This window comes from Euwallacea similis, chromosome 7, assembly GCF_039881205.1.
Source record: "Euwallacea similis isolate ESF13 chromosome 7, ESF131.1, whole genome shotgun sequence".
NCBI lineage: Eukaryota > Metazoa > Arthropoda > Insecta > Coleoptera > Curculionidae > Euwallacea > Euwallacea similis.
In genome coordinates, this window is record NC_089615.1 from 1,802,583 (window position 1) to 1,830,351 (window position 27,769).

The 27,769-nt window shown below is 42.8% G+C and overlaps 1 protein-coding gene across 1 annotated transcript in view; it reads left to right on the forward strand.

Annotated features, from left to right (window-relative positions):
• The window catches only part of dpy (dumpy), a 155,213-nt gene extending 128,049 nt beyond the window's left edge, over window positions 1–27,164 (forward strand). Inside the window, exons 72-112 of the mRNA XM_066391702.1 lie at window positions 55–372; window positions 428–748; window positions 806–1,129; window positions 1,180–1,821; window positions 2,032–2,337; window positions 2,395–2,718; window positions 2,893–3,213; window positions 3,277–3,597; window positions 3,655–4,293; window positions 4,376–4,681; window positions 4,784–5,098; window positions 5,165–5,491; window positions 5,547–6,503; window positions 6,787–7,092; window positions 7,147–7,797; window positions 9,143–9,457; window positions 9,564–10,505; window positions 10,722–11,036; window positions 11,091–11,423; window positions 11,755–12,069; window positions 12,124–13,071; window positions 13,129–13,449; window positions 13,506–13,835; window positions 13,888–14,199; window positions 14,254–14,589; window positions 14,642–14,941; window positions 15,165–15,476; window positions 15,531–15,860; window positions 16,248–16,577; window positions 16,634–16,941; window positions 16,991–17,267; window positions 17,327–18,088; window positions 18,335–18,736; window positions 18,850–19,824; window positions 19,890–20,075; window positions 20,579–22,681; window positions 23,226–23,663; window positions 24,737–24,981; window positions 25,038–25,547; window positions 25,760–25,934; window positions 25,990–27,164. Coding sequence (XP_066247799.1) covers window positions 55–372; window positions 428–748; window positions 806–1,129; window positions 1,180–1,821; window positions 2,032–2,337; window positions 2,395–2,718; window positions 2,893–3,213; window positions 3,277–3,597; window positions 3,655–4,293; window positions 4,376–4,681; window positions 4,784–5,098; window positions 5,165–5,491; window positions 5,547–6,503; window positions 6,787–7,092; window positions 7,147–7,797; window positions 9,143–9,457; window positions 9,564–10,505; window positions 10,722–11,036; window positions 11,091–11,423; window positions 11,755–12,069; window positions 12,124–13,071; window positions 13,129–13,449; window positions 13,506–13,835; window positions 13,888–14,199; window positions 14,254–14,589; window positions 14,642–14,941; window positions 15,165–15,476; window positions 15,531–15,860; window positions 16,248–16,577; window positions 16,634–16,941; window positions 16,991–17,267; window positions 17,327–18,088; window positions 18,335–18,736; window positions 18,850–19,824; window positions 19,890–20,075; window positions 20,579–22,681; window positions 23,226–23,663; window positions 24,737–24,981; window positions 25,038–25,547; window positions 25,760–25,934; window positions 25,990–26,231 — 18,740 coding nt within the window. The 3' untranslated portion in view covers window positions 26,232–27,164. The remainder of the gene's footprint in view (window positions 1–54; window positions 373–427; window positions 749–805; window positions 1,130–1,179; window positions 1,822–2,031; window positions 2,338–2,394; window positions 2,719–2,892; window positions 3,214–3,276; window positions 3,598–3,654; window positions 4,294–4,375; window positions 4,682–4,783; window positions 5,099–5,164; window positions 5,492–5,546; window positions 6,504–6,786; window positions 7,093–7,146; window positions 7,798–9,142; window positions 9,458–9,563; window positions 10,506–10,721; window positions 11,037–11,090; window positions 11,424–11,754; window positions 12,070–12,123; window positions 13,072–13,128; window positions 13,450–13,505; window positions 13,836–13,887; window positions 14,200–14,253; window positions 14,590–14,641; window positions 14,942–15,164; window positions 15,477–15,530; window positions 15,861–16,247; window positions 16,578–16,633; window positions 16,942–16,990; window positions 17,268–17,326; window positions 18,089–18,334; window positions 18,737–18,849; window positions 19,825–19,889; window positions 20,076–20,578; window positions 22,682–23,225; window positions 23,664–24,736; window positions 24,982–25,037; window positions 25,548–25,759; window positions 25,935–25,989) is intronic.
• Window positions 27,165–27,769: the final 605 nt, after the last annotated feature.

Below are 27,769 nucleotides of genomic sequence, written 5' to 3' on the forward strand. Positions count from 1 at the left end.
ACGTTTAAATGAATCCAACCAAACCAGAAAATAATTCTTTGTCGACACTTGCAGCCCAAGAAGAACCATTAATCGTGAACCCATGCCAACCCTCCCCCTGCGGACCCAACTCTCAATGCAGAGATATCAACGGCAGTCCATCCTGCTCTTGCTTCGCCGAATTTGTTGGTTTACCTCCAAATTGCCGACCTGAATGTGTCAGTAATAGTGAATGTGCCAACCAACTGGCTTGCATTAACCAGAAATGCAAAGACCCTTGCCCAGGAGTTTGTGGCCAAAACGCTGAGTGTAGAGTAGTCAGTCACACTCCAAATTGTGTGTGTCTGTCCAATTACGTGGGAAATCCATTTATTGCTTGTTCACCACCTCAAAGTAAAGCAAATTTATTGCTCAAAGTTCTTCTTGTCACTACGAAAAAAAATTTCAGCTCTCCCAGTTGCAGATATAATATCCCCTTGCTCGCCGTCTCCTTGTGGCTCTAATGCAATTTGCAGAGCTCAAAACAACGCAGGGGCTTGCTCGTGTATTGAAGGCTATATTGGGGATCCTTATCAGGGCTGTAGACCTGAATGCACCGTGAACTCAGATTGTCCTTCAAATAAAGCTTGTGTAAACCAAAAATGTAGAGACCCATGCCCAGGGGCTTGTGGTCAAAACGCTGAGTGTCACATCAGGAACCACTTGCCTCAATGCACTTGTTTCCCTGGGTACACTGGAGATCCTTTCAGGTTTTGCAGTATTGTCCAAGGTGATGAACTTGATTTACAATTTCTTAACATGCAACTATAATGAAAATTAATTTTAGCCTTAGAAATACCTCCTCCAGAACCTCACAATCCATGCAGGCCTTCCCCTTGCGGCCCTAACAGTCAATGTAGAGAAATAAATGGACAGGCAGTTTGCTCTTGTCTCCCTGAATATATCGGTTCTCCTCCAGTCTGTAGGCCTGAATGTACAGTCAGTTCAGAATGTGCTCAAAACAAAGCATGTGTTATACAGAAATGCCAGGATCCATGCCCTGGCACTTGCGGACTTAACGCTCAATGTTCAGTAATTAATCATAGCCCCATTTGCAGTTGTACATTTGGTTTCACTGGAGACCCGTTTACTAGATGTTATCCAATACCTCGTAAGGTTAAAAAAACTCGGTGCAATACAAATCTAACTCTGATGTTTTAGCTCCTCCTCCCGTGCAAGAGGAAATCCCCTATAAAAACCCATGTGTGCCATCTCCATGTGGACCCAACAGTGAATGTAGGGACGTAAATCAATCCCCTACTTGCACTTGCCTACCAAGCTACGTAGGAGCACCACCTAACTGCAGACCTGAATGCACCATCAACTCAGAATGTCCCACCAATCTAGCTTGCATAAGAGAAAAATGCAGGGACCCTTGCCCAGGCTCTTGTGGAACTAATGCCCAATGCAGCGTGATTAACCACACCCCAATTTGCCAATGCACAGAAAGGTATACAGGAGATCCTTTCAGCTATTGCTCCCCCAAACCTCCAGCTCCAACTCCACCCGTCGAGACCGACCCATGTGATCCCTCACCATGTGGTCCAAATGCCCAATGTCGCAATGGAATTTGCAGTTGCTTGCCGGAATATCAAGGAGACCCATATCGGGGTTGTCGGCCGGAATGTGTGTTGAACAATGATTGTTCTAGAGATCAAGCATGTATAAGGATGAAGTGTGCGAATCCTTGCCCTGGTACATGTGGACAAAATGCAGAATGCGCTGTGATCAATCATGTTCCCATGTGTAGCTGTATTGCGGGATATACAGGAAATGCTTTTACGTTCTGTTCCAAGATTCCAGGTAATTGGATTGATTTTGAAAAACATGGTATGTTTGTCTCTCATAGAGCGTCCGAGACAACTTTCGGGATCTTTTTTTACTCGTAATTCAAAGAGTCAATTTTTTGATCTAAATAAGTATTATCAAATCAAAATTTTAAGTAAAGATCTCAAACCCCGCCGAAACTATAAGTAGAATTTCTCTCACATTTCTACTACTATAACTTTATAGAAACCATCCCTCAAAACCCGTGCAACCCAAACCCATGCGGTCCAAACAGCCAATGTAGAGAAATCAACCACCAGGCGGTATGCTCGTGTGTGACCGGCTTCATTGGAAGCCCTCCCACGTGCAGACCTGAATGCGTCCTTAGTTCTGAATGTGATTTGGATAGGGCTTGCGTAAACCAAAAATGTATAGACCCATGTCCTGGAACATGCGGCGTTAACTCCCTCTGTCAAGTAGTCAATCACAACCCAATTTGCAGCTGCCCTCCTAGACAAACTGGAAATCCTTTTGTCAGATGCGTACCTATTCGTAAGAAAAAATCTAACTCTGTACTATAGCAAGCCTTAAATTAATGTGATATTGTAGAAGAAGAACCTGTGTTAGTGCCAGCACAGAACCCTTGCCAACCATCTTCTTGTGGTCCTTACTCTGAATGTAGGGACGTGAACGGCCAGGCGTCGTGCTCATGTTTGGCTACATACATAGGGGCTCCTCCGAATTGTAGACCAGAATGTTTGAGTAACAATGAGTGTGGTTATAATTTGGCCTGTATCAACCAAAAATGCAAAGACCCATGCCCTGGGGTGTGCGGTTCTAATGCCCTCTGTCGTGTAGTCAGCCACACCCCTGAATGTTATTGCCAACCAGGCTACAATGGAAATCCCTTCATTTCTTGCGCCTTGCCACCATGTACGTTATTATGCCTTTGTTTTAATTATTGTTATCATTATACCCAAAAACTGATACTAATTGCTTCGGATTGAATCGGAAACTAATACACTTTGGCGGTCAAATAAGGAAGGAAATACCAGCTTTTTAACACCTCAGCACTAACCCTATAAATGATTAAATATAACGTTTTAGCTCCGCTCCCTGAAACCATAAACCCCTGTCTACCATCACCTTGTGGAGCTAATGCGGTTTGCAGAGAGCAGAACCGAGCAGGTTCCTGCACTTGTCTCCCTGATCACATCGGAAATCCTTACGAAGGATGTAGACCTGAATGTGTTCTTAATTCCGATTGTCCATCGAATAAAGCTTGTGTCGCTAATAAATGTAAAGACCCCTGTCCAGGGGCTTGTGGTCAGTATGCTGACTGTAGTGCGGTGAATCATCTCCCTGCCTGCGTTTGTCTGCCGGGATATACTGGAGATCCCTTCAGTTTTTGCCGATTAATTCCGGAACGTAAGACATATTTGCACAATTACAGTAGAGTAACAAGTTGCAAATAATTTTTTATCCGATTAGCCATTGAAGATGTAACACCGCCACAAAACCCATGCCAACCCTCTCCTTGCGGACCCAACAGCCAATGCCGGGAAATAAATGGGCAGGCTGTCTGTTCATGTGTGCCTGAATTCATTGGAAGTCCTCCCAGCTGCAGACCTGAATGTGTGGTCAGTTCCGAATGTCCTTTAACCAAGGCGTGTATCAACAAAAAATGCAGCGATCCCTGCCCTGGGACCTGCGGTCTCAACACTAAATGTTCAGTGATCAATCACAGTCCTATTTGTAGTTGTTCTCCAGGTTTCACTGGTGATCCTTTCACTAAATGTTATCCAATCCCACGTAAGTTTTGCGCTATTTAGGTGCAACTGATCTGTGATATTACGACCTAAATTGTAGTACCCCCACCAGAACCTCCAGTACAAATGGAAATCAACCCATGCATTCCATCTCCTTGCGGGCCCAATGCAGAATGCACCAAAGTGGGAGGCTCTGCAGTATGCAGATGCCTACCAACATTCTTTGGAAACCCACCCAATTGCCGACCCGAATGCACTATTAATCAAGAGTGTTCCAGCAATTTGGCTTGCATAATACAAAAGTGCACTGACCCTTGTCCAGGCTCTTGCGGATTTGGAGCCCAATGTTCCGTAATCAACCACACGCCCATATGTACTTGCCCAGAAGGATTCACTGGAGATCCCTTCACGAACTGCGTTCCCAAACCTCCCACGCCAGCTTTTGTTGAAACTGATCCATGCAATCCATCACCTTGCGGTCCAAATTCTCAATGCAATAAGGGAATTTGCACATGTCTGCCTGAGTACCAAGGGGATCCTTACAGAGGATGCAGACCTGAATGCGTGTTGAACAATGATTGTCCTTGGAATAAAGCATGTATTAGGAATAAGTGTATGGATCCTTGTCCAGGCACCTGTGGACAGAACGCAGAGTGTCAAGTGGTCAACCATATCCCAATGTGCACTTGTCTTGAAAGTTTTACTGGAAATGCTTTTGTTCTCTGTAATAAGATTCCTGGTAAGTTAAGCGACAACAAATATCTCGTTATTTAAACTAACAGATAGCATAAAGGAATCATTGAATTGAACAATGTTTTTAGCTTCACTACCACAAAATCCATGCAGTCCCTCTCCATGTGGCCCTAATAGTCAATGTAGAGAAATTAATGGTCAACCAGTGTGTTCTTGCGTCCCAGGCTTCATTGGAAGTCCTCCCACATGCAGACCTGAATGCATTACCAGTTCCGAATGTCCCTTGAATCAAGCGTGTGTTAACCAAAAATGTATTGATCCTTGTCCAGGAACCTGCGGCATTAATGCCCTTTGTCAAGTGGTCAACCACAATCCAATTTGTAGTTGCGCCCCGCGTTATACAGGGAATCCATTTGTTAGATGTTTGCCTATTCGTAAGTTCTTTTTAACTCTTTCTAGGTAAATTCAGAATTTCTAATAAATTCAATATTTTGACTTTCCCAAGCCTCGTACATAATGCGACATATAAATTTCAGCTGAAGAACCTGTAGTTGTGCAAAACCCTTGCAATCCATCCCCTTGCGGACCCAATTCTCAATGTAAGGAAATCAATGGCCAACCATCTTGCTCATGCCTTCCCGAATTTGTGGGACAACCCCCCAATTGCAAACCCGAATGTGTTAGCAACAGCGAATGCCCCAATCAATTGGCATGCATCAACCAAAAATGCAAAGACCCTTGTCCTGGAATATGCGGACAAAACGCTGAATGCAGGGTTGTTAGCCACACCCCCAACTGTGTCTGCCTACCTGGCTTTGTTGGAAATCCATTCTTTGTTTGTAGTCAAGAAGGTACTCCTCAAAGGTTTTCACTCGAGCACTCACTTGCAACATAATTTTTTTGTGTTGAAAATATAGTTCTCCCTCCTCCTGAGCAACCCACACCATGTCTCCCATCGCCTTGTGGGGCCAATGCGGAATGTAGAGAACAAAACGGTGCTGGAGCCTGCATTTGCCTACCCGAGTACCTTGGGAATCCTTATGAAGGCTGCAGACCTGAATGCAATATTAATTCTGACTGCCCGTCCAACAAGGCTTGCATAAGGAACAAATGCATGGACCCTTGCCCTGGAAACTGCGGTCAAAACGCAGAATGTCAGGTGGTCAATCACTTGCCCTCTTGCAGTTGTTTGCCTTTGTACACAGGAGATCCTTATAGATATTGCAATCTCATTCCACCTGAACGTAAGTTGCCAATAGCGATGATTTTTTCCTGGGAAAATAGATTAAATTATTTCAGCTCTAGAGGAACCTACGGTAAATCCTTGCCAACCATCTCCATGTGGCCCTAATAGTCAGTGCAGAGAAATAAATGGGCAAGCTGTTTGCTCCTGCCTGCCCTCGTATATCGGGAACCCTCCTGCTTGTAGACCTGAATGTGTTGTAGCCTCCGAATGTCCATTAGAACTAACGTGCATAAACCAGAAATGCGTAGACCCATGTCCTGGTCCTTGCGGACTAAACACCAATTGCAGAGTAGTAAACCATAGTCCCATATGTGTCTGCTTATCGCAGTACACTGGAGATCCTTTCACAAGATGCTACCCAATACCACCTCCACCTCAAGAACCTGCAATATCACCACCCCAAAATCCCTGCATCCCCTCACCTTGCGGCCCCAACAGTCAATGCAGAGACATCGGAGGCAATCCTTCCTGCTCCTGCTTGCCTACTTTTATAGGAAGCCCACCAAACTGCAGACCCGAATGCTCAATCAACTCAGAATGTCCCAGCAATTTGGCATGTATCACTCAAAAGTGCAGAGACCCATGTCCAGGGTCTTGCGGCACAAACGCACAATGCAGTGTGATTAATCATACACCAATATGTACATGTTTAGAAGGCTATACCGGAGATCCATTTAGTTATTGCCATCCGAAACCTCCACCGCCAGTGGAACCTCTTGAGGTTGATCCTTGCAATCCTTCGCCTTGTGGAGCTAATGCTCAGTGTGATAATGGTATTTGCACATGCCTGCTTGAATATCAAGGAGATCCTTATCGGGGATGTAGGCCGGAATGTGTGCTGAATAATGATTGTCCAAAGAATAAGGCTTGTATCAGAAATAAGTGCGTCGACCCATGTTCTGGTACTTGCGGTCAAAATGCGGAATGTTCAGTAATTAACCACATTCCTGCATGTTCCTGTTTGTCTGGATATATTGGAAATGCATTTGTTTTGTGCAGTCCCATACCAGGTAAAAGTTCAGATTCCTGAAGTTTAGTGTAAAGGAGTTTTTAATTACATTTGTTCCATTGATAAGACACACGATGTTGCCAAACTAACACTTTTTTCGCTAAATGCCAAAATGTTCCTATTTCAAATGACATTTAAAATATCATACATTTTTTTGTTTTTTGGCCCCCATCATATATAATTAAAAATTCTAGTACAGCAAAAAAGTTGACCATAAGTAAATGTGGTCACTTAAATTTCAGGTTTTTTTAACCATTTTCATAATTTTCTCAACCAAATTTTAGCGGAAATACCTCAAAACCCATGCCAACCATCGCCCTGTGGGCCCAATAGTCAATGCCGCGAAATCAACGGTCAGGCTGTATGCTCTTGTGTACCTGGTTTCCTTGGAAGCCCTCCAGCGTGTAGACCCGAATGCGTGACTAGTTCCGAATGTCCCCTTAACAAAGCTTGCGTCAACCAAAAATGCATTGACCCTTGTCCTGGAACTTGCGGCCTTAACGCTCAATGCCAAGTGGTCAACCACAATCCCATATGCAGTTGCTTGCCTGGGCAGTCTGGTGACCCCTTCACTAGATGCCTGCCTATAAGTACTAATAACCCTCACCCTTCTAAACACATAGGTCAAGCAATAAACATTTTAGGAGACGAGCCACGCCCTCTACCTACAAACCCATGTCTGCCCAATCCTTGTGGCCCTAATGCCCAGTGCAAAGCCATTGGCGACAGTCCTTCATGTTCATGTTTACCTGAATTCATAGGAACTCCACCGAATTGCAGGCCAGAATGCGTTAGCAACTCCGAATGCTCATCTCACCTGGCTTGCATTAATCAGAAATGCAAAGATCCTTGCCCGGGCACTTGTGGGCTAAACGCAGCTTGTAGAGTAGTCAGCCACACACCGAACTGCGTGTGTCTGCCAGGCTTCGAAGGAAATCCATTCGTGCAATGCATCCATAAAGTCGAAGAGCCCATCCAAGAAAGACCAACTCCTTGCATACCAACTCCTTGCGGCGCTAATGCCATTTGCAGAGAACAGAATGGTGCTGGTTCTTGCCAGTGTATCGAGGATTATATAGGAAATCCTTATGAGGGATGCAGACCTGAGTGCACTTTGAACTCTGATTGTCCTTCAAATAAAGCTTGTATCAACAACAAATGCAAAGACCCGTGTCCAGGTGCCTGTGGAACTAATGCCCAATGCCAGCCCATTAATCATTTGCCTTCGTGTACTTGTGTAGTTGGATATACTGGCGATCCGTTTAGATATTGCACTCTTGTGATCGCCGAAGAACGTAAGTTATTTAAGATTGAAGAGTTTACATCCATACAATCATATTGTGTCCCATATTGCCCACCATGTAGGGTGTTCCTGAATATCATATTCATATGACAGGGAGTAATTCTTTAGCTTATTTCACGACTAAAAGTTCATATAAACATAAATCTGCAAACGCTTCGTTAACTATCTGGTATTCAAACATCAGAAATTTTTCAGTCTTTTCTTTATAGCTCTTGTAGTTTTGAGATATAGCTAAAATTCGACGTATAGTTGACGCTGTAGAACTTGCATTATTGGTCATGTCAAATGGGTTTGATTATCTACAGGATGTTACTATTTCGGGGGTCATACTCTCTTTTCTTACAAAATAATCCTTAAAGGGAAATCTCGAGGAAGGAGCGCCTAGACCCTTTGAATATGATAATGGTATAGCAAAGAATCACGCAGGACACGCCAAACAACTTGATCTCCAATATTTAATTGTTCACCGATTTTTCTCGTGTTAGTGTCTGGATGTTCTCCTATTCCATTTTTCGATCTGTGGTATTCTAACAGTACGTGGTCTACCTGCTTTATTGGTATTTTCATTAAAAATTGCAGTTTCTACCAGACACCTATGAATACCTGAGAATATTCGTTGATTGAAGGTATATTTCTATTGGAATAGCACTCAGTGTACAGACGTCTAGCCTCTCTTGCATTTCCCTTCGCACGGTCATAGATAACATGCATATCAGCTATTTTATAATTCGTAAAATTTAGTATTATGAAATTATAAGGAGAATATAAAACACTTTTACACTTAAGCCTTTAATTTATAACAATATGCAGAAGTTAACCAAATAAAGTCTTCCTGCTAATTTTAAAAAATTTTATTTTATCTGGCTAATTAGAAAAAAATGTTTTTTTTAATTTTTTTCTCGATAACCGGCCCAGATACGAAAAAAACTATAAAAAACCAAAAAGTTTCTAATCAAAATAAAAATTTACTTTGTATTTTAGAATTTACCAGCGGTGCACCGCGAAAAAGTTCAAGGCAAGAAAAAGCGCACAACCCCTAAAAACTATACCTCTGTAGATTATCAAAAACCTTTAATACACCCAAATCTTAAAGATGTAAGTCCTACAGCGTAAACTATATTCCAACTTTTAGCTAAATATTTCAAGAACCGTAAAAGCTATAAAGACAAAACTGAAAAACTTCAAACATTTGAACACATTGTAGATATATAACGATTTGCGAACCAATGTTTATATGACCTTTCAGACATGAAATAAGCTCAAGAATTACCCTCTTCCATATATGTATGATATTTAAGAACACCCTGTATATATACATATATAAATGAACATTTTAGCCGCTGTCGAACCAGCTCGTAACCCCTGCCAACCCTCACCTTGCGGACCAAACTCTCAATGTAAAGAAATAAACGGTCAAGCAGTTTGTTCTTGCCTACCCGAATACATCGGGTCTCCACCGGGATGTAGACCTGAGTGTATAGTAAGCTCAGAATGCCCCCAAAACAAAGCTTGCCTTAACCAAAAATGCGTGGATCCTTGCCCTGGCACCTGTGGTCTTAATGCCAATTGCCAAGTAATAAACCACAGCCCCATTTGCAGCTGTTTGAGCGGGTTTACTGGAGATCCATTCAGTCGCTGCCAACCAATTCCAGGTAAATATTTAGTAGTCACTGCTGAAATTATGGGAAATTGAACCTTTTTAAAGCTACTTCAGACTAGTTATTAGTTTCGGGTTTTTACGAGGGCTCTTCATTCTAGCTCCTCTACCACCACCTGAACCACCGATTATCAAGAACCCTTGCGTTCCATCACCTTGCGGACCCAATGCGCAATGTCAGGATATCGGAGGTTTACCCTCTTGTACCTGTTTACCCACCTACTTGGGGGCTCCCCCTAATTGCAGACCTGAATGTACCATTAACTCAGAATGCCCTACAAACCAGGCTTGCATTCAACAACATTGCCGAGACCCTTGTCCAGGCCTTTGCGGTACTAGGGCCCAGTGTAGCGTCTTCAATCATATCCCTATTTGTACATGTCTGGAAGGATACACTGGCGATCCATTCAACTATTGCCAGATTAAGCCTGTGGAACCTGTGCAAGAGCAAGATCCGTGTAATCCTTCGCCTTGCGGCCCCAATGCTCGATGCGATAATGGAATTTGCTCTTGTCTGGCTGAATATCAGGGAGATCCCTATATTGGCTGCAGGCCTGAGTGTGTTTTGAACAATGACTGTCCAAGAGACAAGGCCTGTATAAGACAAAAATGTGTAGATCCATGTCCAGGAACTTGCGGAGCTAACGCTGAATGTTCAGTAATCAATCACATCCCTACCTGCACTTGTACCGCTGGTTATCAAGGAAATGCATTCATTGGATGTCAATTGATTCCTCCAGAAATACCAAAAAATCCTTGCAATCCATCACCATGTGGACCTAATAGTCAATGCAAAGAGATTAACGGACAGGCAGTATGTTCTTGTGTATCTGGCTATATTGGAAGTCCCCCATCGTGCAGGCCTGAATGTGTGTCCTCGAACGAATGTTCTTTGGATAAGGCTTGCGTTAATCAAAAATGTGTGGATCCATGTCCTGGAACATGCGGCTTTAGCGCTCTTTGCCAAGTGGTAAATCATAACCCAGTGTGCAGTTGCCCCATCCGGTATACTGGTGATCCCTTTACAAGGTGCATTCCTATTGGTGAGTTCTGAAGATTAAATTTGAGGCTTTCTAATTGTACATTTACTGCAATATACGCAGTAATCTACGGGTCATAAATTGACCTTTATTGTTCCAAAACCATTTAGAAAAAATTCTGCATACTACGTTGCAATATACTATAGCAGAAAGCCTTAAGTCAAAAAATGTCTTTTTAACTAACCAACTCTACCACTCACCAACTTTCTGCATTTCTAGTTGAAGAACCAGTAATCGTTAACCCATGCAATCCCTCTCCTTGCGGCCCGAATGCCCAATGCAAAGACATTAATGGTTCACCCTCTTGTTCCTGTCTTGCTGGATTTATTGGACAACCACCAAATTGCCGACCTGAGTGTGTTAGTAATAGTGAATGTGCCAACAATTTGGCCTGTATCAATCAAAAATGTAAAGATCCATGTCCGGGAACATGTGGACAAAATGCCGAATGTAAAGTTGTTAGTCATACTCCCAACTGCGTTTGTTTGCCCGGATTTGCGGGAAATCCTTTCATTCGCTGCTATGCCATTGAAGGTAATTAAGCCCAAAGATAAGAAAGTTTTCAGTATTAAATAATCAAATTTCCAGCTCCCAAACCCTTCGAGCAAGTCAACCCTTGTTATCCATCACCTTGCGGCGCAAATGCAATTTGCAAGGAGCAAAATAATGCTGGTTCGTGCTCGTGTATTCAGGACTATATTGGAAATCCATATGAGGGCTGCAGACCTGAGTGTACTCTTAACTCAGATTGTCCCTCAAATAAGGCTTGCGTGCGTAATAAGTGCGTTGATCCTTGTCCTGGCACCTGTGGACAGAATGCTGAATGTCAAGTGATCAACCATCTTCCATCATGCACTTGCGCTACAGGATACACTGGAGATCCGTTTAGATATTGCCATGTTATTATTCCTGTTATTCCTCGTAAGTTTCAGAAGATAGCTACAGTACTCTACAATCAAAATGGAACCACGAATCAATTTCTAAAAAAATCACTGAGTTGGTTTCAGAGCTCCTTGAAAATTCTGATTACTCTTGGTTTTTACTGTGATATAGAGCGGGGGCTACCTACTCTTTATTACACTTCAATATGTACCCAGTAACCCATACAATCTACCCAGTATAAATGTTCAAGGAGCACCAAAGTCAAATCAGTAGTTCACGAGGCATTTGATCTTAAAGTTGGCCTAAGGTTCCACCATATCAATTGTGAAGTAATGTATTTATTCTGTGATGTTAAAATCGCCAATTATAGCCCAAGAAGAACCTCCAAGTAACCCATGCCAACCATCCCCTTGCGGGCCTAATAGCCAATGTCGCGAGGTTAATGGACAAGCTGTTTGTTCCTGCCTACCAGAATATGTAGGATCACCCCCTGGATGTAGGCCTGAGTGTACTGTTAGTGCCGAGTGTCCACAAAATAAAGCTTGCATAAATAAAAAATGTTCTGATCCCTGTCCTGGAACATGCGGTCTTAACGCTCAATGCTCAGTTATTAACCACAGCCCCATCTGTAGTTGTTCTCCAGGCTTTACTGGAGATCCATTTACTCGATGTTACGCAATTCCTCGTAAGGCTTTTCCAGAAAATTTGATTTACCAATCTATTAACAAAATAATTTTAGTTCCGTCACCAGAGCCTCCAGTGCCCACAATAGTTCCTAATCCTTGCGTACCCTCACCATGCGGACCTCATTCAATTTGCCAAGACATTAATGGAGCTCCTTCTTGTTCGTGCATTTCTGGATACTTTGGAAGTCCTCCCAACTGTAGACCTGAGTGCACTATTAATTCAGAATGTACAAGCAGACTTGCATGTATTAGGGAAAGATGCATCGATCCTTGTCCTGGATCCTGCGGATTTTCTGCTACTTGTTCTGTCATCAATCACACACCAATTTGCACTTGCCCTGAAGGTTACACTGGTGATCCTTTCACTAGCTGTCAACCTAAATCACCACCACAAGCTCCCTTATTGGAAGACCCATGTAATCCATCTCCATGTGGTCCCAACGCGCGTTGCAACAACGGAATTTGCACATGCATACCAGAATACCAAGGAGACCCTTACCAAGGTTGTCGGCCGGAATGTGTTCTCAACACTGATTGTCCAAAAGATAAAGCTTGCATCAACCAGAAATGTCGAGATCCATGTCTTGGAACTTGCGGTCAAAGCGCTGAATGCACAGTCATCAACCATATCCCCACCTGCACATGTCTAAAGGATTACACTGGCGATCCTTTTGTGATTTGCTCGAAAATACCACCGGAATTGCCCAAAAACCCTTGCAATCCTTCACCATGTGGGCCTAACAGTCAATGCAAGGAAATCAACAGACAAGCAGTTTGTTCTTGTGTACCTGGTTTCATTGGTAGCCCTCCGACATGTAGACCTGAGTGTGTTACAAGCGGAGAATGTCCTTTGAACCAGGCTTGCTCCAATCAAAAATGTATTGACCCATGTCCAGGAACCTGCGGACTGAGTGCGTTATGTCAAGTAATCAATCACAACCCTGTGTGCAGCTGTCCTCCTCGGCAAACCGGAGATCCATTTACAAGATGCATACCCATACGTAAGTTGCATTGATGGTCCCCTTGAAAAGGTCATGATTTAGTCAAATCTTTAATAGGAGAAGAACCCGTGTCGATTCCAAGCAACCCGTGTCAACCATCCCCTTGCGGGCCCAACTCCCAATGCCGGGATATTAATGGAAGTCCCTCATGTTCCTGTTTGCCAGAATTTATCGGCACACCTCCGTATTGTAGACCTGAGTGTGTGAGTAACAGCGAATGTGCCAACCATCTAGCGTGCATTAACCAAAAATGCAAAGACCCTTGCCCGGGTATTTGTGGGCAAAATGCCGAATGTAGAGTAGTAAGCCATGCCCCTAATTGTGCTTGTTTACCTGGTTATTACGGAAATCCGTTCCAACAATGCGCTATTGCTGAAGGTAAGTTTCTCACTTCAACCTAAGAATCAGATGACTGCAAAAATATTTTTATATAGCTCCTCGTCCGGAACCAACCAACCCTTGCGTGCCCTCCCCTTGCGGAGCTAACGCAGTTTGCAAAGAACAAAATGGCGCTGGATCTTGCACTTGCCTCCCTGAATATATCGGAAATCCTTATGAGGGTTGCAGACCGGAATGCACATTGAACAGCGACTGTCCATCAAACAAAGCTTGTATTAACAATAAATGCGCTGACCCTTGTCCTGGCACCTGTGCTGTTAATGCGCAATGCCAAGTCATAAATCATTTGCCCTCCTGCAGTTGCTTCTTTGAATATACTGGAGATGCTTTTAGGTTATGCTATCCAATTCCTCAGGAAGTAGAACGTAAGATTTGTATTAAAAGCAGTATTTTCAGAAATTGAAAACTAAATTGTAGCTCTTGTCATCCCGACAAACCCATGCCAACCTTCTCCATGTGGTTCCAACTCTCAATGCCGTGAAATCAATGGACAAGCTGTGTGTTCATGCCTGCCTACCTACATAGGATCACCTCCTGGGTGTAAGCCTGAATGCACAGTTAGCGCAGAATGTCCTCAAAACAGGGCCTGCATCAACCAAAAGTGCGCAGACCCGTGCCCTGGCACTTGCGGCCTTAACGCTCAATGTACTGTGATTAATCACAGTCCTGTGTGTTCTTGTGCTCCTGGACAAACCGGAGATCCATTTAGTAGATGTTTCCCTATACCATGTAAGACAGTTATTGACCATTGAAATTACTAAAAGTCAAAAACATACTCTTTAGCTCCACCACCCATAAAACCCCCTGTGGTAGAACAAAATCCTTGCATACCTTCACCTTGCGGACCCAATAGCCAATGTCGCGATGTGGGTGGTATCCCATCTTGCTCTTGCCTGCCGCAATATGTAGGGGCATCACCCAATTGCCGACCAGAATGCGTAGTCAACTCAGAATGTCCCAGCAACTTGGCTTGCATCAATGAAAAATGTAGAGATCCATGTCCCGGTTCTTGTGGAGTCCAAGCAATTTGCGAGGTCAGAAATCATAGCCCTATTTGCATTTGCCCCCCCGGATATATTGGAGATGCGTTTGTTGTCTGTACTCCAAGACCTTTACCTCGTAAGATATAATGCAACCCAACCGAAATGATATTCAACTAGATACTTTTCAGCGCCAAAAGTCATAGATAGATGCATTCCCAACCCATGTGGCGCTAACGCTAGGTGTGATAACGGAACGTGCGCCTGTTACCCGGAATATCAGGGCGATCCCTATAGGGAATGCCGGCCTGAGTGTGTCGTTAATAGCGATTGCCCTAGGAATAGGGCGTGTGTTAACCAAAAGTGTCGAGACCCTTGTCCTGGAGTTTGCGGGCAAAATGCGGAATGCCTAGTGCTCAATCACCTGCCTACCTGCACATGCCTGCAAGGATTTACTGGCAATGCCTTTGTCATTTGTAACAGGATTCCTTGTGAGTTATTATCCATAATTCATATACACAGAATTAGAGCCTTCCTAATAGGATTGTCTAACACTTTCCCTGTTTACCCTTTCCTCAACTTCTTATATTTTCCAAGATCCTTATACATACCAAGCACCAAGAATGTTCACACTCTGTATTCGAAATTGTGATGAACAATTATTTGAACATTTGCAATATTACTCAGTTGTCACATGCATTTATCCATATACAGCTCCCCCACCACCAGCAGCTCCTTGCAGCCCTTCACCCTGCGGTCCCAACAGCCAATGCAGGGACATCAACAGTCAGGCTGTATGCTCCTGTTTACCTGGTTATATCGGGGCACCGCCCTCTTGCCGACCCGAATGCCTTTCCAGTCTGGAATGTCCCCTCAACCGGGCTTGCGTGAATCAAAAATGTATTGACCCATGTCCTGGAACTTGCGGAATTAGCGCTGTTTGTCAGGTAGTCAACCACAATCCGATTTGCAGCTGCCAAGACCGATTTTCCGGCGATCCATTTGTTATGTGCAGACCGGTTATTGGTATGTCCGGCTTACGGAAAAATGAAAATAATTTTAATAAAACAAAATCGACAGTTGAATCTCCCGCTCCCCCCACACTCCCCGAACCACACCCATGCGTGCCCTCACCGTGTGGTCCCAACGCTCAGTGTGAACCGACTCCTTCGGGAACTGCGAAATGTTCTTGTCTGCCCAATTACTCAGGGGCTCCCCCCCTTTGCAGACCTGAATGTGTTACCAATAGCGATTGCTCTCCTACTTTAGCTTGTATAAACCAGAAGTGTAAAGATCCTTGTCCAGGGTCTTGTGGATTGAACGCGCGCTGCCTGGTTGCCAACCATGTGCCTAACTGTATATGTATCGATGATTATGTGGGAGATCCTTTCACTTTATGTTCACCTAGACGTAAGTTTCTTTTCCTTGTAGATAAATGTAGTTTTTCTATATTATACGGGAGCTTTTGTGAGTAGTTTAAGGTGCATGAACGCTTTCAGACTGTAGATTACTCGAAATGAATGTTGTAGATTTTTAGTTGGTTTTGAAATTGGTGTCAACAAACTTCTACAGCAGTTCTTGTCTGCTGTAAAACTGCTGGATGAGATAATTGACGCTTTATACGAGTGAAAGTCAATGAAACGTAACGTACAGATGTCGTATGTACTTCACCTGTATCAAGTGGAATAAGTTTATTTCTCAAACAATATTGAACTTCCACATCAATTTCAACTAAAATTTGCTTTCGCTCTTTCATACCCACCAAAACATACGGCTAATAAACCCACTTTCGAATAGCTCCACCACCCCCACCACCGGTAAGAAAAGACCCTTGCTACCCATCACCCTGCGGTCCCAATGCCCGATGCAGAGTACAAAATGACTATTCCGTCTGCGAATGCCTACCTGAATACCATGGTAACCCCTATGAGGGTTGCAGACCTGAATGTTTAGCAAATTCGGATTGCCCCAGTCTTACCGCGTGCATCCAAAGCAAATGCCAGGACCCATGTCCTGGAACTTGTGGAGTCAATGCCATTTGTACCGTCACCAACCATTTACCTGTTTGCACTTGCCAGCAAGGTTATACTGGAGACGCCTTTAGATATTGCAGCGTTGTTATTGAAGGTATCTATTCAAATCCCTGATCTGAACCAGAAACGCTTATTGTTAACCATACTTAGAACCACCGAAAGACCCTTGCAATCCCTCACCCTGCGGCCTTAATACTCTATGTCGCACTTCTGGGAAAAATGCTGTTTGCGAGTGCCTACCAAGCTTCTTTGGAAACCCCAATTTAGGAGGATGCAGGCCTGAATGTACCATTAGTTCGGATTGCTCTAGGGATAAGGCTTGTGTAAATACCAAATGCGTGGACCCATGTCCAGGAGTGTGCGGATTCAAAGCATCATGCAATGTTATCAATCATAGCCCTATCTGCAGTTGTCCATTGCCCCTCATCGGGGATCCATTCACACTATGCGTTGAGGCAGTAAGTCTTCGGATATTTTAATGAGATGGAGCTCATGAATTGATTACAGATAGAAGAAAAGGACCCATGCAATCCGTCCCCTTGTCGAGCCAATGGGCAATGTAGAGTTGTGAACGGAGCAGCTAATTGCATCTATCCAGAATGTGTTATCAATCCAGACTGCCCTCGCGACAAAGCTTGTTATTCTCAGAAATGTCAAGATCCATGCAGAGAAGCTTGTGGTCTTAATGCTATTTGTCAGGTAGTAAACCATCAGCCGATTTGCACATGTCCTCCAGGCTTTACTGGAACACCGGAGGTCCAATGCAGATACGTACCTCCTGAACGTATGTATACCGTAAGCTACATATATAATTCAATTTATTAACAATGTACGATTTTTCAGAACCCAAACCTAAAGTGGAATGCGCCCAAGACTCAGACTGCACCAACGATAAGGCCTGTATCAACAACCGTTGTCAAAACCCATGCTCAACGGCCTCATGCGGCTCCAACGCAGAATGTCGCGCGCAGCTCCACAGAGCCATCTGCATTTGCCGAGACGGGTTCACCGGAAACGCCCAACACGCTTGCGTAGAGATTGGGTGCCGCTCGGACTCCGACTGCGCGCCTATTTATGCCTGCGTAAACAGAGAATGCGTCGATCCTTGCTCCTACACATCATGCGGAGCGAATGCTTTATGTAGAGTCGACGGCAATCATAAAGCCCGTTGTTATTGCCCCGAAAACTTCCGCGGAAATCCTCTGATTCGCTGCGAAAGACCTGAATGTACTAAAGATGAAGAATGCCCATTCAATCTGGCTTGCAGGAATGAACGTTGTAGAGATCCATGCAATTGCGGCTTGAACTCCATTTGCAATGTAATTAACCATAGGGCGCAATGCTCATGTCCACCCGGGTATATTGGCAATCCAATTGAGGCGTGCAGAATTGAAGAACGAAAGCCAAAGCCGCAATGTAAGATGGACGCGGATTGTCCAAGTAAACTAGCCTGCTTCAGTGGCATCTGCAAGAATCCATGCGCCGAAACCAGACCATGTGGCAAAAACGCTGAATGTTTGGTCGTGAATAGTTTACCTTTAAGAACCATGTCTTGCATGTGTCTGCCTGGATACATTGGCGATGCTGATGTCGATTGCAAATTAGGTAAATGTTTAAAGTTCAAAACCCATCGCTTTCATTTCCATCACATCATTTCTGCATTAGCCATATGAGTATTGCTCATAATAATTGTTCAAGTAATAATTGCTTAATTTTTTTGGTTTCAGGTCATAACGCCATACCTAATACATCTCAAACCCCTTTATACCATAACAGCAACACATTATTTCACAATTTATTTGACTCCAATTCCATTCAAGCATTCTCTAATTAAACCTTAATTTTTAACAGCGCCTCAAGAAGAAATAGGCTGCAAATCTAACAGCGACTGTGCCCAAAGCGAGTCATGCATCAACCGACAATGTGTGAACCCTTGTGTGATCAGCAACCCTTGTGGCCCAACAGCCAAATGTGAAGCTATAAACCACAAAGCACTATGCAAATGCCCAGCACCCTTAATAGGAGATCCTTTCACGAGGTGTTACGAGGAAGAATCACGACATCCTAAACCTGAATGTGTGCATGATAGCGAGTGTTCAAATGATAAATCTTGTATTAACGAAAGATGTGAAAATCCATGTGCCTTATCGAATCCTTGTGGGACTAATGCGGATTGTGAAACACGAGTGCATAGGACCATTTGCGTCTGTCCATTCGGATGGGTTGGAAATCCGCAAGTTCTATGTTACAAACGTAAGTAGGAGAATCAAATGAATATTTTGTCTAAAATAAAAAATAAGTGGAAAAGACCTCTAAAATTCCGACCCACACATTTCCCTTGGTAATCACAAATCTTTAACTTCCAGCTGAATGTAAAGTCGACTCGGACTGCCCTTACAACAAAGCGTGCATAAGTGAAAACTGTGTCAACCCTTGCGCTACCATTTCATGTGGTCGCGGGGCAGAGTGCTCTGCACAGAATCACAGGGCCCAATGTCTGTGCCCTCCAGGAACCCAAGGAGATCCTCTTCTGGCCTGCATCACTGGCCAATGTCAATACAACGAAGATTGTGCAGATCATGAAGCCTGCGATCGCCTCAACAGAGTCTGCAGACCTGTCTGCGATGATGAAACCTGTGCTGCAACTGCTCAATGTATAGGACAAAACCATCAACCCAAATGCGAGTGCCCCATTGGAACATCAGGCAATCCATTTGTAGAGTGTAAATTCCCCACTGTCAAACCTATTTGTACCGTGGACTCAGACTGTCCTGCTCAATTGGGATGTATCAATGAGTTGTGCTTGAACCCATGTCATCAAGGAAACATGTGCTCGGTTGAGCAAGAATGCAGAGTCATCGACACAAGTCCAATGCGAACAGTGATTTGCGCTTGTCCGTCAGACCAAATTAGAGATAGTTCCGGACATTGTAGAACAATAATACGGGAACAACCTGAATGTTCTGTTGATAACGACTGCGCTAACCCTCAGAAGTGCTACGGAGGAAACTGCATAGATGCCTGTCGTCTTGATATCTGCGGAATTAATGCCATTTGCAGAGCTTCCAACCATCTGAGCCAATGCTCCTGTCCTCCAGGCTACAATGGAAACCCTAGACTAGAATGCTCACTCATTGTCCACGAGATTGTTCCCAGGGTGGAATGCAGCTCCGACGATGATTGTCCACAGGACAAGGCCTGCAGAAATCAGCAATGCGAAAATCCATGCAGATCTGATAAACCTTGCGGTCCCAACGCTTTCTGCTCAGTAAATCGTCATCAACCAGTTTGCAGATGCCCCGAGGGTTATAAAGGAAGGCCTGAGATTGAATGTCTTGTCCGTAAGCCCTTTTGACAATGAATTGTTGCGAAATTTGCTTTTCTAATGTGTCAATGCAACTTTCAGCACCCACCCCCGGTATTGACTGCACAACCAACTCTGACTGTCCTCTCAGTGAATTCTGCTTGAACAAGCTCTGCATAAGTCCGTGCAACTGTGGCCCCAATGCCGACTGTAAAGTAGACAGTCATTATGCTACCTGCTTTTGCAAAGCTGGATATTCTGGAAACCCCCAAACGGGTTGCTTCAAACGTATGTAAAAACGAAACGTATCAAGTGAATTTTAGTACCAAATTGTTATAACGTGCGACTTTAAATCGTCCCCCCCCCCCCTCCACGCTCTGTTAACTTTTAAAAAAATGTTTTTCACTCAAAAACCGCATCAAATAAGATAAAAAATTCTATCCTCGGATGTTTGTTTATTTGTTAAAATATTGTTGACATCACCGCTAGCACCAAATTGGCGGATTTTTTTAAATTGAAGCACGGGTCAGATGACACCTTAAATTAGAAATTTTTCAAAACTACATTTAATGGTGTAATGCGATTCAAAATCGATCGATTCATTTTTAATAAAAAGAATTATGAGTAGAAGAAAACAAATATTAAAAATACAATACACATTCAGTTTTATAATACATAAACAATTTAAAAAACTTGCTTATTAGTAGGAAATAAAATAATAAGATAATTAGTATAATTTATAATAATTATTTTACTTTAATCATAATAATTTATAATAAAATTATTTTTAGTGGGTTGTCAATCTGACAGCGAATGTGCAGATGAGTTCCAATGCTTTAACCGACAATGCATCAACCCTTGCATCCTCGGAGACCCTTGCGCAAGGGAAGCTGAGTGCTTCGGGCGCAACCACAAAGCCAACTGCAGATGTCCTTCAGGTCTTACCGGAGACCCATTCGTTCGCTGCGAAAGACTAGAATGCTATTCCCACCAAGACTGCCCTAATGACAAATCCTGCGTGGACAACCGCTGCGTCAACCCTTGTTCACCTATAGCTCATCCACCTTGTGCGCAGAACGCCGAATGTTTCTCACAAAATCATGCAGCAGTTTGCGCCTGCCCTGAACACTTACCAGAGGGCAACCCCCTGGCTTATTGTTTACCAAGACCGATAGAACAACCTGTGTGCGTTTACGACTCCGATTGCCCCAGTAAACTTGCTTGTATTAGAGAACAATGCGTGAACCCTTGCGAAAGCATTTCACCCTGCCATCCAACTGCGACTTGCAGCATCATAGATACAACCCCTGTACGAACAATGGCATGTACTTGCCGAGAGGGTTGGGTCCCCAACGATAACGGGGAGTGTCATGCCATCGTAATCCCAATGCCACCAGGGTGTAGCAAAGACGATGACTGTCCCAGCAACGAGGCTTGCATAAATAGAGTTTGCAGAAATCCTTGTGATTGTGGGGTTAACGCAATTTGTGACATACGCAATCACAAGCCAATATGTTCTTGCAAAGACGGCTTTGAGGGCAACCCCAACATCTTCTGTCGCACGATTGGGTGTAGAATTGACTCAGAATGTGACTCTGGAACTGCGTGCATTAACGGCCAATGCGTGAACCCTTGTCTAGTAAAGAACCCGTGCGCACCTAATGCGGAATGTTTTGTCAATCAAAACGCTCCTGAATGTAAATGCCAGAGCGGGTATAGGGGAAACCCCTACGAGAGGTGTTTAGTAGTCGGTTGTGTATCCAATAGCGAATGCCCCGGCGACCGGCAATGCATTAATGCCCAATGCATCAATCCTTGCTTGTACGACAATCCATGCTCACCTCGCGCAGAATGCCTAGTCCAAAATCACATGGCCCTATGCAAATGTGCTCCAGGTCTTTTGGGTAACCCTTACGTAGACTGCAAACCAGAACCGCAGCCTGAATGCAGAGAGGACAGAGACTGCCCCGCTCTCTTAGCCTGCATTGGCGGCAAATGCCAAAACCCTTGTATGGTAATCGAACCCTGCCAAATCCCAGCCAGGTGCCAAGTAGTCAATTCTCTCCCTGTACGAACCATGAACTGTGTCTGTCCACCTGGATACATTAGTAGTGGTAGCGGCACTTGCAAGCCCGTGACTGCCATTAAAACCGCAGCTTGTACCTCAGACAGCGCATGTCCCTCGGACAAGGCTTGTTTCAATGGTATATGTACCAATCCATGCAACTGCGGCCCAGACGCTGATTGTCGCATCAAAGACCACAAACCCATCTGCGCTTGTAAGCCCGGCTTTGAGGGCAACCCTGAAATCAGCTGCAGAGCTGTAGGCTGCAGAAGCAACGATGAATGCTCCCCTCAGCACACTTGCGTCAACAGACAGTGTGTGCCCGTGTGCCTTCCAGACGGCAAACCTTGTAGCGAAAACGCTACTTGTTACGGAAACCATCATAGGGCGATTTGTGAATGTCTTCCAGGACGAGTAGGCAACCCTAGAGTAGCCTGCGTCCTAGTAGGCTGCCGATCAGATTCCGAGTGCCCCTCAACTACAGCTTGTATTAACAACGAATGCAAGAACCCTTGTGTGGAGGCCCTTCCATGCGATGCCCCAGCAGAATGCAAAACCTTCAATCATATCACCGAATGCATCTGTCCTCCGGGAACCGTGAGCGATGGTAAAATGGGCTGTATCACGCTGGATGTAGGCTGCACGTACGATCGGGACTGTCAAACTGGCCTAGCGTGTATCGGAAACGAATGTGTCAATCCTTGTCAGACTACTGAACCCTGCGGTATCAATACCCTTTGCAAGGTTGTCGATACTGAACCTGTCAGAACCATGCTTTGCGAATGTCTTCCCGGGTACCATGGGAATGCTGCTGTGAGGTGTGATCTAGGTAAATCGATTTTTTTTCAAGTCCAGTTCAGATATATTTCGATTTATGTGTTCGAGTACAGGAGACTATACAATTAACTGAAAAGCAAGAAAATTGTACTAAACTTATTAACAGTAATAAGTATGAAATAATACTTAACCAAATTTTAACACGTAGCTGTTTAAAATGGTCAACATCAATTTAACTAATAATTTAAATGTGTTATTTTATGGATTTGATTTCTATGAAAAACGGAAAATTTGTTTAAAAAGTCACCAATTTTAACTTCAAAATTTGAATAAAAATAAACATTTAATGCTTATATGATGTCGATACACGATAGTCCAAATTATAGCTGCCAAGGATAAACACTTAAATTCCTCTTTTCAGTGTTTATCTTATCGCTCCAAATATACAGGGTGTTTTCTAAAAAAATTCTTTTAATCATTGGCAATCCCAAAATTGTGCATTGTCATTATAACACACATTATAACATCTAATTTAACAAAACCGCTATAACACTGAGCTGATACAACAAATTTTTATTTTTTTTTAACAGTAGTAGCAGTCGAATGCAGAACGGACAAAGGCTACATCCTCCAACCAAACGGAGAGTGCGTCTGTCCACCTGACACAGCACTAAACAGTAACGACGATTGCGTCCCTTGTCCCATCGAAAAGGGGCTCGTAGTGGACGAGCGTGGACGCTGCGTTTGCGGCCTCGAAAAAGGCCTCATCATCGACGAACGTGGGAATTGCGTGTGTCCGGTCGAGTTCGGATATCGTCTCGATTCCAGAGGAAACTGCGTTCCGGTTAAACAACCTGAATGCAAAACCAACGACGATTGTCCCGACCACAAGTACTGCAATTTGAACACTCAAATTTGCGACAACCCATGCTCAATTAAACATTGCGGGGTGCACGCCTTCTGCAATGCTACAAACCATAGAGGTATCTGTCAGTGTACTGCTGGCTATACTGGAAATCCCGAGACTTATTGCAGTAAGTACTTTGTTAACCATTCTTAAATCCACGATAGTACTCAGTAGTGTTGAACGTTTTCGAAAATACGTTAAATGCATCGTATAATTGTAAATTTCAAAGCCATTGTCAGAACGAACATTTGTTATCTATACAGGATGTTCCTTAATGCTGCGCTAACGTTTTGAGAGTGCCATTCCTCAGATTATTTTATGAAGAAAAGTTCATATGAACATATATCCACAACGGGCCATATTTTTAGTTACAGGGCGTTGAAATTTTTCTTTTCAAATCGTTATTTTTAAAATTCTGAGAAAGTATTTTAGATATTGCTTTCCATTTTGGTATCTGTTAATAGGACATAAAACGCATGGACAAGGGCATAAAACCCCATATTTTAATAAGCAAAGTAATTCTATTGCTCAACCGACGACGTTCCCACATACATGTCTTCCGATGTTATTTACAAAGAAAGTGGTAACGCCGCTGACATTTTTTCGCGAGAATATTTTTTCTGATTAGGTTAGTCAATTCTACACGAAAAAGATCTCTTATTATAAACTATAAAATACATAATATTTAATATAATATAATAACTTATAATAAACTCTTAAAATACACAAATGAATTAAGACTATTTTTATTGTATTATTCGAGAACAGCTCGTCTAACGCGAAAAAAATAAGAGGCTTTTTTCATGTAAAATTGAGCAGCCTAATTAGTAAAAGTGTTCCTGCAAGAAAATGACAGTGGCGTACGACTTTTTCCGTAAATAATATCGAAAGACATGTATGCAGGGACGCCACAGGTTGAGCAACAAAATTACTTTTCATATTAAAATACGAGGTTTTATGTCCTATTAACACATACCAAAAGTGAAAGTAACATCTAAAGTACTTTCTGAGAAATTAATGATTTAAGAAGAAAAATTTCAATGCCCTGTTGCTAAAAATTTGGACCGTTACGAATATATATTCACATGAACTTTTCTTCGTAAAATAACCTGAGGAATCACACTCTAAAATATTAGCACGACATTCAAAAACATCCTGTATAATACAGAGAAATTACCAAGATTATTATAATTATTCCAGACCCGACAAAACCATATAGAACCGACTTCCCCAAACCTGAGATGGTAGTAAGTTGCCTCTCCGATGGAATACAAGTGGAAATTGATGTTGTACATGAACAAGAAGACTTCAACGGGCTGCTTTACGTGAAAGGACATAGCAAAGATGAGCAATGCCGAAGAGTGCTTACACTACCATCAAACATACCTTCCAGAACTGAAGTTTTTAAAGTTCAATTCGGCAACTGCGGTCTAATTCACGTAAACGTAAGTATACTCAAATGACAAAACTGAAGAACTCTAACACTTAACAATATCTTTAGGGCAAAGCCAGCTTCGTACTGGTAATCCAGAAACACCCCAAATTGGTAACATACAAAGCCCAAGCCTATCACATCCAATGCGTCTACCAAACTGGAGAACAGAACGTCACCCTAGGCTTTAACGTTTCAATGCTGACTACGGCAGGAACTATAGCGAACACCGGTCCGCCTCCCACATGCATCATGAAAATAGTAACACCAACCGGTCAAGAAATTAATTCCGCGGAAATCGGTGATAGTTTGATCTTGCAAGTGGATGTCCAGCCTGGATCCATTTACGGAGGATTTGCTAGGAGCTGCGTAGCGAAGACCATGGAAGACTCCGTCGAGAACGAGTATTTGGTTACTGATGAGAATGGCTGCGCCACCGATCCTTCGATATTTGGAGACTGGAGTTATAATCCGGATACTCAAAGTTTATTGGCTACATTCCATGCATTTAAGTTCCCAAGCAGCGATAACATTAGGTTCCAATGCAACATTAGGGTCTGCTTTGGACGGTGTCAACCGGTAAGTCTAATATATTACATCTACTTATAGCAATTCCGCCAAGTAGCTAATGCTTAAAGATTAAGATACAGAGAAAATTCTGAGACAAGCATTAGTCTACCTCTTCGACTATTAAAAGAGGTACCTTTTCTAGGTGCTTACGCCTCTTATTCTTGATCTTGCCACTCAACTTCCTTCTATCAAAATAAAAGCAATTCCTCATTTACTTTTAGGTCAACTGCCGTGGAAGTGATGCGTTCGGAAGACGAAAAAGAGCTGTTTCGCAAGAAACCGACGTCGCCGATCCAGACAATTTGCTCTCAGGCCAGCTCCGAGAAGAAATCACAATTCAATCAAATGCCATTCTGACCCTAGAAAAGAGAGATGAACATAGTGATGCATCACTCTGTAAGTTAAATTCTTTTATGTTAAGAAATCTAGTTAACAATGTTTATTTCTTTAGCTCCTGATGCACAGCGTGGCTCCGAAGATATCTGCGTCTCAATGATAGGCTTCATAATTGCCTTAGTAATCACTGCCTTACTGGCCTTGGTGGCCGTGGCTGTAGCAGTGTCCTGCTGGTTGATGGCTTACCGCCGAAGACCTAAATCAACAGGGCCTTTGCCCCACCCTCCGGAGTTTCCAAACCCGCTATTTACTACCCCCGAACCCATGGCCGAACCAAGTCCGGACTACCTCACGTAGTTTTATGTTTTGCTAATTAATACTCCTTTTATTTACCAAGATTGCGACTAATTTAGCAAAGAATACTCGACGAAAGTTATTTATATTTTTGTACATTTTTTTGAGTCTCGGGACATGTCCGCGCTCTCTTTGTATCCGTCCTCGTATTAGCTACTCACTTGTATTCGTGTTAAACTGCCAGAAGGAGAGCGTCGGGACACGCTTCTCGGGACACTTGACGACATAGCGAATAGATTTCTAAAGGAAATTTTTAATGATTCGGAAAGCTCATCAATCGCCTATAGTAAGTAGTCTTTTTTGAGATATTTGCAACAAGCCGTGCGGTTGCCGAGCCTTCCCACTATCTTTTCCAAAGGCTGTTCTTTTCTAAGCGCATTGTTACACGATCAAGGGATTTTCATTAATGGTGGTGGTTTCTTTTTCACTTTAACAAAAATTAGTGTGTCTCTTTTAACTCATCGATAACGCCCTTGAACACTGTTGTACATATAACTGAATCTGTTCCTCTTCGATAACACAGCCTCTGGAAGACGTAGTTCTTTTTATATAAGACTATACATATTTTACGAACCCCCTGTATAAAGTGAATGAATGCGGATGAATGTACGGGAGCAGAACGCTCCCGAACTTGGTGCTGACTGATTTATCCTTTATAAAGAAACCAGTCAAATTTAGTCAATTCCCTTTTGTTAAGTGTAATTACTACTTCGTAACTATTAAGATGAGAATAAATATCATGAATAATTTGTAACCAAAAATTTTCACTTCAGTAGTTTATGCGTTTCCTTGAGTCTTATCTTAAAGTAGAAATGTGTATCTCTACTAATTAATAAGAAATTATTATTTATAAAAGCATTTCCGAAATGTGTAACGATGATTCCTTAACTGTCATATTTGTGATAATCGCTTCTTTAATAAAACTGTTTAATAATACATGAGTTATTTATTTCTAACTACGATTTTTTTTAAAATAATTTGGACCACTATACAAATAGAAACCTTAAATCCTCAGCTTCAAACGAATAATTTTAAGACAACTTTCCCAAAAGGTGAAATAGACATAAAATTGAGTCCTACGTGAATTTTGCTCCAAGTCAGAAATGTTCTTAGAGGCATAGAAAGATTGGCATTTCTATTAAGTGAGTCTGTATACAAATTCTGGATAAAATAACGAATATATAGCCCCATGAAATTAAAATCTAATTATCTCCATTTACAGGAAATCTGTAATGAGTCCGTTTTTCGGTTTACCTTACACTGCGCGACAATAAGAATGAAAAATAAAGAGGCAGTTGAGCAAAAGTAAAAACAAGAGAAACAAAAAATAATGTGATAGATATTCGAAGGAAAAAGTTTTGAGAAAGTTGGGCTTTTAAAACAGTTAGATAAGCTAGCAAAAAGTGAAAAGAAAAATAGTAAATATTGGTTAAAGACCGGCAAAAAAGGAAACTTTAACCCCCTGATGATTCAAAATCAAAACAGTATATTAGAAATTACAGTACCTTTTTCAGACACAAGGTATTGGTTATTTAGAAAAT